Genomic DNA, 14664 nt, shown 5'->3' with positions numbered 1-14664 from the left:
CCCATAGCAAACCTCTTCTACTCTGGGCAGTTCCCGAGACAAGCCTAGATTTCAGCAGAGAGCACTGTTGTCAGTCAGAAAAGAACTTAAGCAGCTGATAATTATTGGAAGGAGTAAGTTTTTTTTTAATAGAAGTAATTTACAAATCTGTTTAACTTTCTGGAGCCAGTTGAGATATATATATATATATATATGGTTTTTCCTGGAATACCCCTTTAAGGACTCAGCCCTTTTTTGCAATTCTGACCACTGTCACTTTATGCAATAATAACTCTAGGATGCTTTTTTTATTCTGATTCCGAGATTGCTGTTTTCAACCTATGCTCTGCTTCATCGTTCTGTGAACAACTAACATGTGACTCACAATTTTCGCCTGGAAATATGTCAGAGCTCATGAGCGAGAACTCTTCGCATTTAAGGCTGATGTTTCTTACGGACCTAACAATTACATACATTCAGAGGAAAATACAAGAAAGGAACACCCACATGTGAGCCTATTACAGACAGTACACCCCCTAGGGAAGGTGTATAGGGGTGAAGTGGAGATTTGGAACAGACGGTTGTTCCCTAAATTTATTTTCCAGGAATGGATAAAGTGTAGTTTGGGGAAAATGAAAATTGCAATTTTAGTACTGATATGCAGAATGAAGACCCAGAGTATAGTCAAAAGTAAAAATGATGCCCGCCCCAAACCCTATGCTCTGAATCATCATTCTGGGAATGTGGTGTGTGTGTGTGGCCGTCCTTTTTTGTTACCTCAAATGCGTACCCCGCTCATGTGAGAGAGTGCTGCGCATTTGAGGCAACTGCAAACCCCCCAATGCTGTTGACGCTGTGTCCCATGACCCATTTTTTTTAGGGGGTAGAAAAAAAATATATACAGATTGTAGTCCAGAATACAATCAGGCTTGAAGACCGATCCCACAGTACCTCGCACAGAGACAGGGGTGCTGCCGTTCCCATGAATTGTGGACAGCATAAGGACATCCTTCTTATCCTTATACCTGACCAGCAACAGGTTTTCATGGAAAAATGCACGGGACTCACCCCAGGGGATAGGAATTTGGAGGGGATAGGAAGGAAGGCCTCTCTTCTAACTAGGCCCATATGCAGCACGAGGCCCCAAAAGGACCTCATTTCGGCTGCACTGACTGGGAACCAGCCACCGGGCCTAGCTAAAAAGGAGCCTGGGTTTGTGTTGACGAACTGTTGGGTGTACAGGTTTGTCTGGTCAACCATCAGATAGACAAAGTCGTCACTGAAAAAAAAGGAGAAATAGTCAATTTCAGTGAACCCGACGATGCCAATCTTGATTCCTGAGTAGCCAACAAACTCAGGAATCACGGGCTCGTGGTACGCTGGAGTCCAGACAAGTTTGCCGGTACCAGGCACCAGTAAACTTGACTAGTATGAGTGCCAGGGGGACTCATACTAGCATGGGGCACAGGGTCAGGAGCAGAGGAGGTTTGCAGTCCCGCATGGCGGCGACTCCGCCGCCTTGGTGGCTCGTCATTAGAACTAGATGATGACGAGGAAATAAGGAAGCTGGGGTCTTCCTTGTCCTCTGTGGCGCTTTTAGTGTCAGAGGAAAGTATGGCATATGCCTCCTCCACCGAAAACACCCTGCGGGCCATTTCCCTACTTTAATGGGGATCGGGGTGTGTATATGTGTGTGGGAAAAACTTTCTTTGTGTATGTGCTGTGTGTGGTGTGGTGCGAGACTACCTCCCTAACCCGCCCTAACCTAACTAAACCTACCCTAACAGAAAAGAATCTAAACTAAAAAGGGAAAAAAAACTTCTAGTGCAAAAAAAGCCCTGCGCCAAAAAAAAGTTTACCTAATCAGTGGTGTGCACACTGATTAGTGCTTTGTGGCGGCAGGGAGCGCAGAAGTCACTGGGGGGGCCGGCCACTCAGCCCAGAACAGTGGCTGGTGGCACGTACAGACCCCCACACAAAATACCCGGAAAATAAAATAAAAAAATACTTATCCCTGAAAAAATGCACCCGCCTGAACCAAAAAAAAACAATGTTGATCAGTGATAAATCACTGACAGCGGTATGGCAGGCCGCACACAGAGGTATATGTGCAAACATTTTTTTTTTTAAAGCCGCTATAACCCGAAAAATTGCCTGCACCACAAAAAAAAAAGCTGATCAGTACTTGCAGAGAGGGCCCGGCCACACGTTTTAGCCAAAAAAAAAGGGGTTTGCATCCCCAGTACAGTACGGATGGTGATTGGTGGATATTACACCACCGATCATCATCCTTATCCAGGTCATCGGGTCACACGATGACCCGGATGACCCAGATGACCCAGAATTGCCGCAGATGGCATCCCGTCCCACTTACTGGCAAGCAGCGGGGACTGGAAATGCTCAGGGCGTACAGGAATGCCCTGAGTCCTTAAGGATCGGGGATGCAGGGTGTATGCATACGCCCTGCGTCCTCAAGAGTTTAAGGCTTGAGTTACCTGGGGACTCTGGGGTGATTGCAGTGTTGGGTGCCTGGTAAGAAGTAGTGTATCTGCTTTGATCCGTATTGGATGGGCTGTTTCTGGGAACCCCATGGCATGTGTTTGTAAATGTTTTTTTACTAGATATGATTTAAATGTTGAAATAAAATGTTGGTATCTTTATAATGCAGGCGTGTGGTTTTTGTGTACTCTGTGGATAAAGTGTGTACGTGCCTATCACAAATAACAAAAGTAAATCACAACAAAGTAGAACAGCCTGCCCCTGCACAGCCTCACTGCGGTACAGCTACAGTGTCCAGTTAGAGATTCAGCAGCGGCAGTATAGTTTAAAAGTTTCGGGTGGTGCTACACATAAAAGGGGTCGGTGTCCATAAACAATGCAACATAAAAGTTGAAAAGATTAAGCACTCACCATAGCAATCTGTGCTGGCAAACTACACCGTACGAACAGCGGGCCCAATAAGTTCAGTGGGCCAAGCATAATAAAAATAGGGACATGTTTGGCCCACACCTGAATGTATACTATGATTTTGCAAGACTGAAAAGTGTGGCTATCTTTGGTTTCCAATCCCACAAAATAAACGTATACATTGGGAAACCGGCCTGTTGTTTTACATGTTTACAATGTTTGGCCCGTTAAACTCAGTGAGCCTGTTTCTGTCCACATATGGAAGTATACATAGGAATCCTTTTTTGTTTTGTTTTTAGGTTTTGGTAAGTTACATGTGGATCCAATGGCCTAAGGGCCCATTCACACTATAGAATCTCCACTCAGAAAATACATATTTACAGTTCCTAGTGCTGCTCTGTGAATGGACTGCCCGCAGTCACTGAGCCCATCATAGCGGGTTCTCTAGCACAGTTTAGTAGAAGAGCTCCAGTTGTGCTGCCCTTTAGCACAGTTTTGTATCTATTGTACTGTTTTTAATTCCTGAGAATATACTGTATTTGGGAACTGAGACTTCAACTTTGACACTGCAGATTTGCTGAGACAAAGTTCTCTTCTGGGCTGGATCTCTAGCTGTTGAATAGGGAAGGGGGATGGGTACGTTCAGATATTGCCAGGCTTTTCTGCTGAGTCACTGACCTAGTGTTTCTTTGTTTGCTGCTTTTACAGACTTATTACATATCTGTCATACATAGGATGTGGGTACATATGTAAAGAAAAGGTGCAAACTGTATGATCATTACCTTGTCATGACAACCACTTTTCAGATGTTAGGGTACTGCATGTTTAGCTTAGTCCCATGTTGATAAAAGCCTATATCAGTGGTCTCCAAACTGTGGCTCTCTAGCTGTTAGGTTTGCAACAGCTGGAGGTCCACAGTTTGGAGACCATTGGTCTATACCGATGGACCTGAAGAGCACCCACTTCATGGCATGGGCACCCAGTCATTTTGTTGGCTTCCCTGTCATGGTTTATCTTGGCAGCAGTGGTGTTCCTTCTACCATGCTGCTTTGGACATCCACAACAGACAATGGGGGAGATTTATCAAAGGATTTAGACTGGTTTTTCCCATCTACATTTGTCGCGCAGAAAGTCGCAGTCTATATGTGCGACTTTTTTGCAAGTTTTGCTTTAGAGGATTTTTAGAATATGATGCATTCTAGTCTATTTTAGATGGAAAAATGCATTGGTGCTGAATTTATGAAAAGCGACAAGTCGCATCAGCTGATGGTACGCCAAAATGTCAGACCATGCTGGAGCAGGTTTAAATACAGTCTAAAGCATAGATCACGAAGTCTGTGCGCAGAATTTATCAAGAGCCGTGTGCCTTTTGATAAGTTAGTGCACAATAGACCAGCCTAACACTCTGTAGTTTGGTCTATATTGATGTGGGAAATAGACAGCTTTGATAAAATCTCCCCCAAGGTGTTGAATGTGTTTACTACATTGCACAATCTTTGTTAGAATTGTCCTGTAAGCTGATGACAAATTGAATATTTATTTGGTGCCTTATATAGCCCACTACTTGACAGGCGCCAATGGGTGTGTAAAATATGGCAGTGCTCTGGTCAGATTTCCCAAAATGTTATGCAAAAAATAGAACTAAATATTATTTTCCTGGAAAATCTCAGTAATACTTCTGTGACTGCCGTGTTGGTTGCCCACCCGCTGCAGCTTAGCATTCCTCTGAAGAATAGAAATCTGCTGCCATGAACTTTGTCCCTGTTTCAAGTCCAACCTGTAAAAAGTGATTCAGAGAAACACGTGTTTTGCTGAGCAAGCCATTTCCCTTTCACCCTTTACCTTCTAGCATAAAGATATGTTAGGCTGGGTTCACATCACGATTTAAACCTCCGATGTACCAATACGATTTCGGAAGCTCAAATCGGACAGATATGCACCCTTTAACTGCTGAATGAGATCCTATCTGAAGCTACTGGAGGTAAAAGCTCTCTGCTGCCGCAGAATAAACCCCCCACCATTCCGACCCCCGTCGGAAGACTGCTTCCTTTCGGTCCTTTGCATCGGGTCGTCCTTCCAAGCAGGTTCCATCCCAAGCATGCAAAGCCCCTTCTTTCAAATCATGTCCTTCCTGGAAGCAAGGCAACCGTGCTAGCAGTTTTTCAGCAAAGTCTGGTAACCATAAGCCTTCCTCTTCTTGAAGGGATGCCCCCACCCGTATCCTCTTCTCGGGTGGGAGGACGTCTGTCTCTTTTTCCAGAACATTTGGCTAGTGCAGGTTCAGGATTCCTGGGTTCGGAAGTCATATCTGATGGTGACCGGATAGAGTTTGCTTCTTTTCCCCTGATCCGGTCCTCCTCGTTCCTTCTTTGGCAGCTGCCTTTCAGGTCGCTGTGAGTACCCTCTTTGCTCAGAGGGTGTTTGTTCCAGTTCCTCCAGGGGAATGTTTTTCAGGGTTCTACTCAAATCTGTTTGTAGTCCCCAAGAAAGGGGGCTCTGCTCGCCCCATTCTGGGCCTCAAGTTGCTCAACCGCCATTTGCAGCTATGCCACTTTTGCATGGAGTCCCTCCGCTCGGTGGTCGCATGCATGGATTAAGGGGAGTTTCATACCTCATTAGATATCCAGGATGCCTATTTGCATATTCCCATTTTTCCCACCCATCCGCTTTGCTGTTCCGGTGGGTCACTTCCAGTTCGTGGCTCTTCTCTTCGGCCTGGTGACGGCTCCCATTGTTTTCACCAAATTCATGGCGGCGATGATTGCCATTCTTTGGGCTCAGGGATCTCGATTCTCCCTTACCTGGGCAATCTTTTGATCAAAGTTCCGTCCCGGTCACAAAACTTGGAGAGCCTTCATTTCACTGTGCTGACTCTGTCCGCATTCGGTTGGGTGATCAACTGTGAAAAATCCCACCTTTCTCCCACTCAGACCCTTGTCTTTCTGGGTTTTCCTTTTCTGACACAGCGGCTGCCAATGTTTGTCTTCCGCAGGACAAGCGGTGCTACCTGTCGGAGGGTGTCTGTCAACTACAGTGCCTCTTTCCTGTTCAGATTCGCTCCTGCATGGAATGGAGATGCTGGGCCGGAAGGTTGTGGCTATGGAAGTGGTTCCTTTCGCCCATTTCCGCTGTCTCCCTCTCTAGCCGGCCATCTTGGCCCAGTGGGACAAGTTGCCATCCACTCTGGATTGCCGGATTCTCCTGCCCCCCCTGTTCGTCGGTCTCTTCTGTGGTGTCTCCACTCTCCCCTCTTCCAGGGGCGGTTGTTTCTTCGCCTTCACTGGCAGGTCATCACGACCGATGCGAGTCTCCTAGGTTGGGGAGGTGTGTTTCGGGATCTGACGGTCCAGGGTCGCTGGTCCTTTCAGGAGGCTTGCCTCCCCATCAATCTTCTGGAGATCCGTGCAATTTTTTAGGGGAGTCCAATCAGACAATGCCGCAGTGGTGGCTTATATCATTCGCCAGGGTGGTACACGCAGCCGCTCAGCAATGGAGGAGGTCTGCAAGATTCTGCTCTGGGCTGAGACTCGAGTGCCTGCTCTCTCAGCGATTCACATTCTGTGCGTGGAGATTTGGGAAGTGGACTTTCTCAGCCGCTACTCTGTGGATCAAGGGGGGGGTGGTCTCTCTATCCGGAGGCATTTTCGCAGATCTATGCTCTTTGGGGGACCCTGGACGTGGATTTCTTAGCGTCTCGCCACAACAGACGGGTTCCCTGCTTTGTAGATAAGTCACACTCTGGACACGCTCGTAAATCAATGGTCATCCTTCAGTCTTCCCTACCTCTTTCCCCTTCTTCCTCTCCTGCCCAGGGTTCTGAGGAAACTCAAGGCAGAGGGCGTTCCCGCCATTCTGGTGGCCCTAGACGTGCGTGGTATGCTGACGTAATTTGCAGGTCGCTGATGTACTTCTGCGTCTTCCAGTTCGCCCCGATCTGCTCTTCCAGGGTCCTCTCTGCCACCCCAATTTACTGTCGCTACATTTGACAGTGTGGCGGTTGAAATCACGGTTCTGAGGGCTCGGGGGTTTTCTGCCGGGGTGATTCGCACCATGCTGCAGACTCTTAACCCTCTTAACCCTTCCTACCACCGCACTTAACAGGCCTATTTCCGGTGGTGTGAGGCTCAGTCTGTCTCTCCAGTTATCTTTTTCTTTCTGCGCCTCCTGGCGTTCTTGCAATCCGGTCTGGATCAGCATTTGGTGATGAGTGCCCATTTAAAGCTCAAGTTTCAGCTCTTTCTATTCTCTTTTCAACAGCCATTCCAACCCTCATGTCCGCACCTTCCTGCAGGGCGAAGGCATGGCCCATGCGGCTCTGCCGTACCGGTCTCCCACCTCTCCTTGGGATCTCAACTTGATGCTCGGTGCTTTAAGGGAAGCTCCGTTTGAACCTCTTCGGGACACTTCCCTTCTCGTTCTTTCCTGGAAGGTCGCCTTCCTCATCGCCATTATCTCCATTAGGAGGGTCTCTGAGCTGGTGGCTCTCTTGTCGCTCTCCCTTCTTCGTCCTTATCTAGGACAAGGTTTTCTTTGGCTGCCTCCCTCCTTGCCCAAGGTGGTCTCCTCTTTTCACGTAAACAAGGAGATCATTCTTCCTTCCTTCCGTCCTGCTCCATCCAACGCCAAGGACATTGGTGTGATGTCCGGATCAATCTTTCCGTCACCTCCTCTTTCCGGCAGGGTGACTCTTTCTTTGTGATTCCGGAGGTTCGTCACAAGGGTCTTTCCGGCTTCCAAGGCGAGCATTTTGCGGTGGATCCGTTCCACCATCTCGGAATCGTACCATCGTAAGGGGAAGGTCCCACCTTTTTGGGTCCCTGCGCGTTCCGTTGGGGCTTCTTAAGCGTTATGCAATAGGGCTTCGGCCTTGCAAGTTTGCAAGGCGGCCACTTGGTCGTCTTTGCACACCTTCACCAGATTCTACCAGGTGCACACTTTTGCGTCCGCTGATGCCGGTTTGGGTTGCAAGGTGTTGCAGGCGGCAGTGGCTCAGTTTTCTGCCTGATTCTGTTTTGGGTATTTTTCCTACCCTGCTCTGGTGCGTCCCACGGTCTCTGTGTCCCCCAATGGAGCACCCACCCTTCTGTTTTAGTTAGTATGGTTTTGGTTTTCTGTCTGAGGAGTAGTGTTCGGTTATTTTTTGTCTGGTTCCCTCAGACGCCTGCTGGTTTCTTACTATGTCGGTTCTCTCCTACTGCTTTGGGACTAAATTAATTAGCTCAGTCAGTAGGCGGGGTATATCCTGCCAGGAGGGGCCGACTTCTTTTTGTATGCCTAGTGTCAGCCCCCTAGTGGCAGCAAAATATACCCACAGTCTCTGTGTCCCCCGTTGGATCCTCCAAGAAATCGATTTTATATTAAGCATACAAAATCTACTTTTTCTGCTCCGTCTCTGGGGAGGGGCATTACCCAGCAGGTGTGACATAATCTGAAGCCATACAGGGGAGAACTTCCTCCCTCACTCTGCTGCACACAGCCCAGAGCATTATACTGTGTGAGATGAGCCATAATTGGCTAAGGCTGCACATACCCCTCTCAGCACTCCAGACTGCATTTCCTGATTTTGGACTTCTGCCAGGCCAGCAGGAGTCCAAAGTCTGTGCAAGAGATGGATGAGGGGTGGGGGGAGAAATCTGCTCTGTACTAGTAGAGAGACACCTAGTGGCAGCTTTTTTAAACACAAGTAAAACATAGAAAACTCCATTTTTTTTAAAACAAAGTAAATTAGAAAGATTTAGTATTTACCTTAGCAATTGCAAAACATTTTTTTAATGAGAGTGCCCATTTAGGTAGGATGTTACTGAGATTTACAGACTCCTCATAATGGTGATGGCATGGGCTCTGTGACCTCAACATCTAAGGCTATCAATGTATTATTATGTCCTGATGCGTTAAAGCATATAAGGGGTGATCTGTCTCCTTGGGGAGAGCACCAGATTGGCATATGTAGTTGTATAGGTAAGGCAGTGCTTCTTTGTAAAGAGGTATGCAAAGTAGTAGGAATGTCCTGATACTGGTATGGGGGCTGATACTAGCCATTTGCATGGTATTGGGGACTCTTTTAATGTCCCTGATACAGTGTCCGATACCTGGTGCCGCTCCGCTGCCCCATTCTCCCATCCTCCCGTCCGCATCATAGTGTACCATGGAGGAGCATGTGACACATACGTCACTCCACTTCCTCCCCTGTGCACAACGAAACGCTACGGAGGAAGCAGAGTGACGTATATGTCACATGCTCCTCCATAGGACGCCATCGGGAGAACGGGACAGTGGAGCGGAAGCACCCGACAGGACAGCCACAGGTGAGCTGTCTGCAAGGAGTGGGTCTGCTACTAATGTCTACGGGGGGGGGGGGTCACCTGCTGTTGCTGTCTAAATGGGGGGGCCCTGCTGTCTACAGGGGGGAGGGGGGCTGCTGTCTAAACGGGGGGCCCTGCTGCTGTCTAAAGGGGGGCCCTGCTGCTCTGCTGTCTAAATGGGGGGCCCTGCTTCTGCTGCTGTCTAAAGGGGGGGCCTGCTGCAGTTTAAATGGGGGCCCACTGTCTAATTGGGGGCTGTGGTCTACAGGGGGGCTGCTACTAATGTCTACAAGGGGGGGGCTGCAGTCTACAGGGGGGCTGCTACTAATGACTGTTGGGGGGCTGCTGCTAATGTCTGCAAGGGGATACTACCTATTATTAAAGGCAATCTTACAGCAGAGTCACCTGCACTAACTTGAATTTATAGGTAGATAGTGCAGGTGCCGGTTTCTACCGCTGCTCACCATGTGGTCATTGGTTTCGCCGCCAATGCAAATTCCCTGTTCTATCCAATGGCGAAGAAAGAAATCTTGGCTCATACTACAGCAGCCGCTTCCATTGTACACAACAAGGACCAACATATCATACGGTAAACAGCGCCAGAAACCGGGTCACCCTGCTGTCAGATTACTCGTACTTGGTATCGGCGAGTACTAGAATTAAAGTATCGGTACTCGTACTCTGTCTTAAAAAAATGGTATCGGGACATCCCTACAAAGTAGTGTTACTAAAGACTGAAAAGAGCTTGTTTTCTAGTGCCACCTATTGATTGTAGCTTTTCTGGATGTAAGTGCTCTACCTCCTGCACTGAACAGGATGACAGGAGGTGTAAAGCATAGGCAGCAGAATTACCCTACTGTATAGGAAACTATTGAAAGGGGTTACTAGTATAGCAGATATGTACTATTAATTTTCCCTTAGGCCCCTTTCACACTATAAAATCAGTTTTAAAGATCCGTTTAATGTTCCGTTATGAAAACCCTTAAAATCGGCTGTTAAAAGGCCGTTACACGTCGCAGTGCTCTCTGCGGACACCTCTGTCCATGTCAGGAACTGTCCAGAGTACAAGCCAATCCCCATAGCACACCGGATAATGTAAAAATCCCATAGACTATTATGGAATGTTGTAATGGTCATTTAACGGCCTAATTTAAGGGTTTTCATAACGGAACATTAAACGGATCTTTAAAACTGATGAATTTTATAGTGTGAACGGGGCCTTACAGTGGTTCTAGTCATCTGGCCTTGGTAATGTAAGTAATGGAATATTTTTGAAATTAAGGTAGTAAAGTACATTAGATGTAAATGTTTCGGTGCATTCAGCTGTTCCTCTTTGTGGTTTTCATAAGAACTTTGGGGGAGAGTTATCAAAACCTGTGCAAGTTGACCATAGCAACCAATCAGATCGCTTATTTAATTTTTAACAAGGCCTCTGCAAAATGAAAGAAGCAATCTGATTGGTTGCTATGGGCAACTGGATAGGTTTGGATAAATCTCCCCCATAATGTATGGTTGTATATTAGTGTGACCTGCTATGGCATATGTCACCTTAGTGTAGATTTGTGGTTGATCATCTCTTCAAAAACACTCTGTCACCTCTGCAGCAAGGTTCACACCTTTACACCAAACAGTTACAATGACTGTTAGATTAGTCACCAAACAAGGTCAGACATGTATATTATGCTATGACAAGAGAATAATAAATTCATGTGAAAATGTTTCTTGTTTTCTCAGGTCTGCGTGAAGGAAGAACTATGAGCAACCCATTTCAGCACCTAGTGGAGCCTCTCAACCCTACTGAGCCCAACAAGAAGTTTTTCAATCTCCAGAAGTTGAATGATCCCAGATATGGTATGTCATCAGTTTCTATGGAATATTAAAGTATGCTACCCTATGACACAATCAGTGCCAATCTAGGAGCAAAAGCAAAGTATGTTTTAATGCTAACTACTAATATAAATTATTTTCCTGTGGGCCAGAGCGGCCATCAAAGGCAGGGTCTTTAACCAGTTAAGGATGCAGGGCTTACAGGTACGCACCCGTTCTCAAGTCCTTAAAAGGGAACTATGGTGGAAATTTTTTTTTTTTTTTTTTTTTTTTTTTTTTTTCTAATCAACTGGTGCCAGAAAGTGAAACAGATTTGTAAATTACTTCTATTAAAAAATCTTAATCCTTCCAGTAATTATCAGCTGCTGTATACTACAGAGGAAGTTGTATTTCTTTCTGGAGTTCTTTTCTGTCTGAGCACAGTGCTCTCGGCTGACACCTCTGTCCATGTCAGGAACTGTCCAGAGTACAAGCAAATCCCCACAGCAAACCTCTCTTTGGACAGTTCCTGATACAGACCGAGGTGTCAGCAGAGAGCACTGTGGTCAGACAGAAAACAACTACAGAAAGAAATACAACATCCTGTGGTGCACAAAGCAGCTGATAATTACTGGAAGAATTAGGATTTTTAAATAGAAGTAATTTACAAATCTGTTTAACTTTCTGGCACCAGTTGATTAGAAAAAAATTGTTTTCCACCGGAGTTCTCTGAGTCCAGTTACCGGGGTTTAATAGACGGTTTAGCGGAGAACGCTTCAAACCCTGTAGGTCCTGACTGTTATCAGCAGCCAGGACCCAGAGTTAATGCCGGGCACCGCCGATCGGGCCGATGCCCAGCATTAACCCTTTAGACACCGCGTTCAAAGTTGATCGTCATTGATCGCGTCTAAAGTGAAAGTAAAACAATCCCAGCAGCTCAGCAGAGCTGATCAGGACTATCGCGACAGAATCGCGATGTCCCGATCACCTTAATGGACGACAGGAGTGTCCTCACCTGTCTCCTTGTCGTCCGATCGGCGATCTACTGCTCCAAGCCTGCTCAGGCTGGAGCAACAGAGCCCCGATAACACTGATCAATGCTATGCTATGGCATAGCATTGATCAATGTTAGCAATCAAAAGATTGCATTTTATAGCCCCTTGTGGGGGGGCTAAAATAATAAATGTTAAGTGTTTAAAAAAAATAAAGAAATAAATTTGAATAATGTAATAAAAAAATAAATCATGTGGTAACGTTGCATGCGTAAATGTCCGAACTATTAAAATATAAGGTTAGCTAAACCGCTCGGTCGATGGCATACATGTAAGAAAACACCAAAGTCCAAAATTGTGCATTTTTGGTCACTTCATAAACCATAAAAATATTAATAAAAAGCAATCAAAAATCCAATCAAAACAAAAATGGTATTTATAAAAACTACAGACCACAGTGCAAAAAATGAGCCCAAATATAGCCCCGTACTCGGAAAAATAAAAAAGTTATAGGGGTCAGAAGATGACAATTTTAAACATACTAATTTTGGCGTGTAGTTGTGTTTTGTTTTTTTTGTTTTTTAAGTCCCGGTAGTAAAATAAATAGAACCTACATCAATTGGGTATCCCTGTAACCGTGTGGACCTAAAGAATAACGATAAGGTATCATAAGCAAAATTGAAGACGTTATTATTTTTAGAACATGAGGAAGAAAAAATGAAAGTGCAAAAACGTAAATTGTTTTGAGTCCTTAAAGTGAAAATGGGCTGAGTCCTAAGGGGTTAAAGTCAAAGGCCAGTATCGGTTTAAAAGTGCAAGTTCACCATTATGTTTGGTCATTTGTGCAGTTCCAACTTCTAAGCCCCTCCATCTTTTAGTTTGAAGATTTGAGACCTCTGAACGATGTTGCGTGTACTACCTTTAAAACGCATGAGGTTGTAGAGCAGGGGTCTCAAACTCAAATTATCTGGGGGCCACTGGAGGTAGCAGCTGGGAGTGGCAGGTTCCCTACATTAGGTAGCATTGTCGTTCCCCACATTAGGTAGAAGCAGGCTCCCCACATTAGGTAGCATTGTCGTCAACACCACCCCCCCCCCCCTAACTCTCTCTCTGTCTGTCTCTCTGTATGTGTCTTTCTCTGTGTCTCTCTCTGTGTGTCTCTCTGGCGGCCGCAACTGCAATACAAATTATACACACCTGGTGCTGGCCACAAACTTTCGTTCTGAGGTCCGCAAATGGCCTGCGGGCTGGGAGTTTGAGACCCCTGTTGTACAGCTTTGTCTTAATTAAACTTTGAACTTTGGTCTCATGACCTCTCTGGGCCACTATTCACTAAAAATAAAATAATAAAATAAAAAAAAATCCCCTGATCAATGGGGAAAAAAGTATGACCTTGCTATAGAGCTGTTTTGTTTTGAAGGCTGAAGTCTTCATCAGCATGACTTAAAGCAAAATATAATTTTGACTGAATAAGCCCATTTAAGAATCCTAATTTCTTTTTGCCTTGCCCATTGAAGCTGTAATAACTTTCTTTCGTTTCCTTTCAGCCCGTTTACCCTTCTCCATTCGAGTCCTCCTTGAGTCAGCCATCAGGAATTGTGATGAATTTCTTGTAAAAAGCAAAGATGTTGATAATATCCTGAACTGGAAAGTCACTCAGTATGAGAATGTGGAAGTCCCTTTCCGTCCAGCAAGAGTTATTCTGCAAGATTTCACGTAAATACCTTGATTTTCTGCTATTTGCCATTTTTTTTCCCCTGACTGCTGTTTTTTTAAGCGACTACTCCTTAAGGACTCATGACGTTCTCATACGTCTTAATTTCAGAGTCCTTAAGGACTCGTGACGTATGAGAACGTCATGAGCTTTACCGGCCCCCCGCAGCCAGCTGGAGCGGAGCCGGTGCCCGATGCCTGCTGAAATCGTTCAGCAGGCATTGCGGCAGATCGCCCAGGGGGGGTCATGATGACCCCCCATGTCGGCAATGGCCGCAGATCGCTGTACAATTCAGCCCAGCGATCTGCAGCGGATTCCGGGTCAATCGGGTCTCCAGTGACCCAGTGAACCGGAATTACTGGTCTGACGGCCCTGAACAACCATAGCCAGCAGGGGTGAGGTGGCACTGGTGCTACCTCACGATCGCCCTGATTCGTCGGCCGGTTTACCGGCCGACCAATCAGGGCACCTGCTGAGTGTGTCACTCCCGCAACCCGCTCCGCCCCTCTTCCGGAGGACGTGAGCGGGTGCAGGAAGAGGACCCCGGCAGCTGGGGACCCCGATCCCCGGCGTCCCTGTTGGGATCGGGGCCCCAGGAGGAGCGGCGGTGGCGACGAGGGACTGACCTGTGTGCCTGAGCAGCAGTTGGAGCTGAGTGACAGCCCCCTGCTGTTACTTAGCAACAGCTCCCAGCATGCAAAAAGGGCATGCTGGGAGCTGTAGTTATGCAACAGCAGGAGGCAGACCACCACAACTCCTAGCATTCCCTTATGGGCATGCTGTGACTTATAGTTTTGCAACAGCTGGAGGCACATTTTTTCTATGGAAAAGTGTACCTTCAGCTGTTGTATACAACTACAACTCCCAGCTTGCACAATCAGCTAAAGTGCATGCTGGGAGTTGTAGTGGTGCATCTGTTGGTTGCAAAACTACAACTCCCAGCATGCCTGTTGGCTGTCGGTGA

At 46.5% G+C, this 14664-nt stretch overlaps 1 protein-coding gene across 4 annotated transcripts in view; it reads left to right on the top strand.

Moving 5' to 3' along the window:
* ACO1 (aconitase 1) overlaps window positions 1-14664 on the top strand; it is a 65898-nt gene that overhangs the window by 14805 nt on the left and 36429 nt on the right. For all 4 annotated transcript variants that reach the window (XM_056519623.1, XM_056519606.1, XM_056519614.1 and 1 more), the window contains exons 2-3: window positions 10923-11039; window positions 13534-13702. In XM_056519623.1, coding sequence (XP_056375598.1) covers window positions 10943-11039; window positions 13534-13702 — 266 coding nt within the window. In that variant the 5' untranslated portion in view covers window positions 10923-10942. The remainder of the gene's footprint in view (window positions 1-10922; window positions 11040-13533; window positions 13703-14664) is intronic.

This window comes from Hyla sarda, chromosome 1 (genome assembly GCF_029499605.1).
Source record: "Hyla sarda isolate aHylSar1 chromosome 1, aHylSar1.hap1, whole genome shotgun sequence".
In the NCBI taxonomy this organism is placed as follows: Eukaryota; Metazoa; Chordata; class Amphibia; order Anura; family Hylidae; genus Hyla; species Hyla sarda.
The sequence above is the reverse complement of the archived record's forward strand: the minus strand, read 5'-3'. Positions and strand labels throughout refer to the sequence as shown.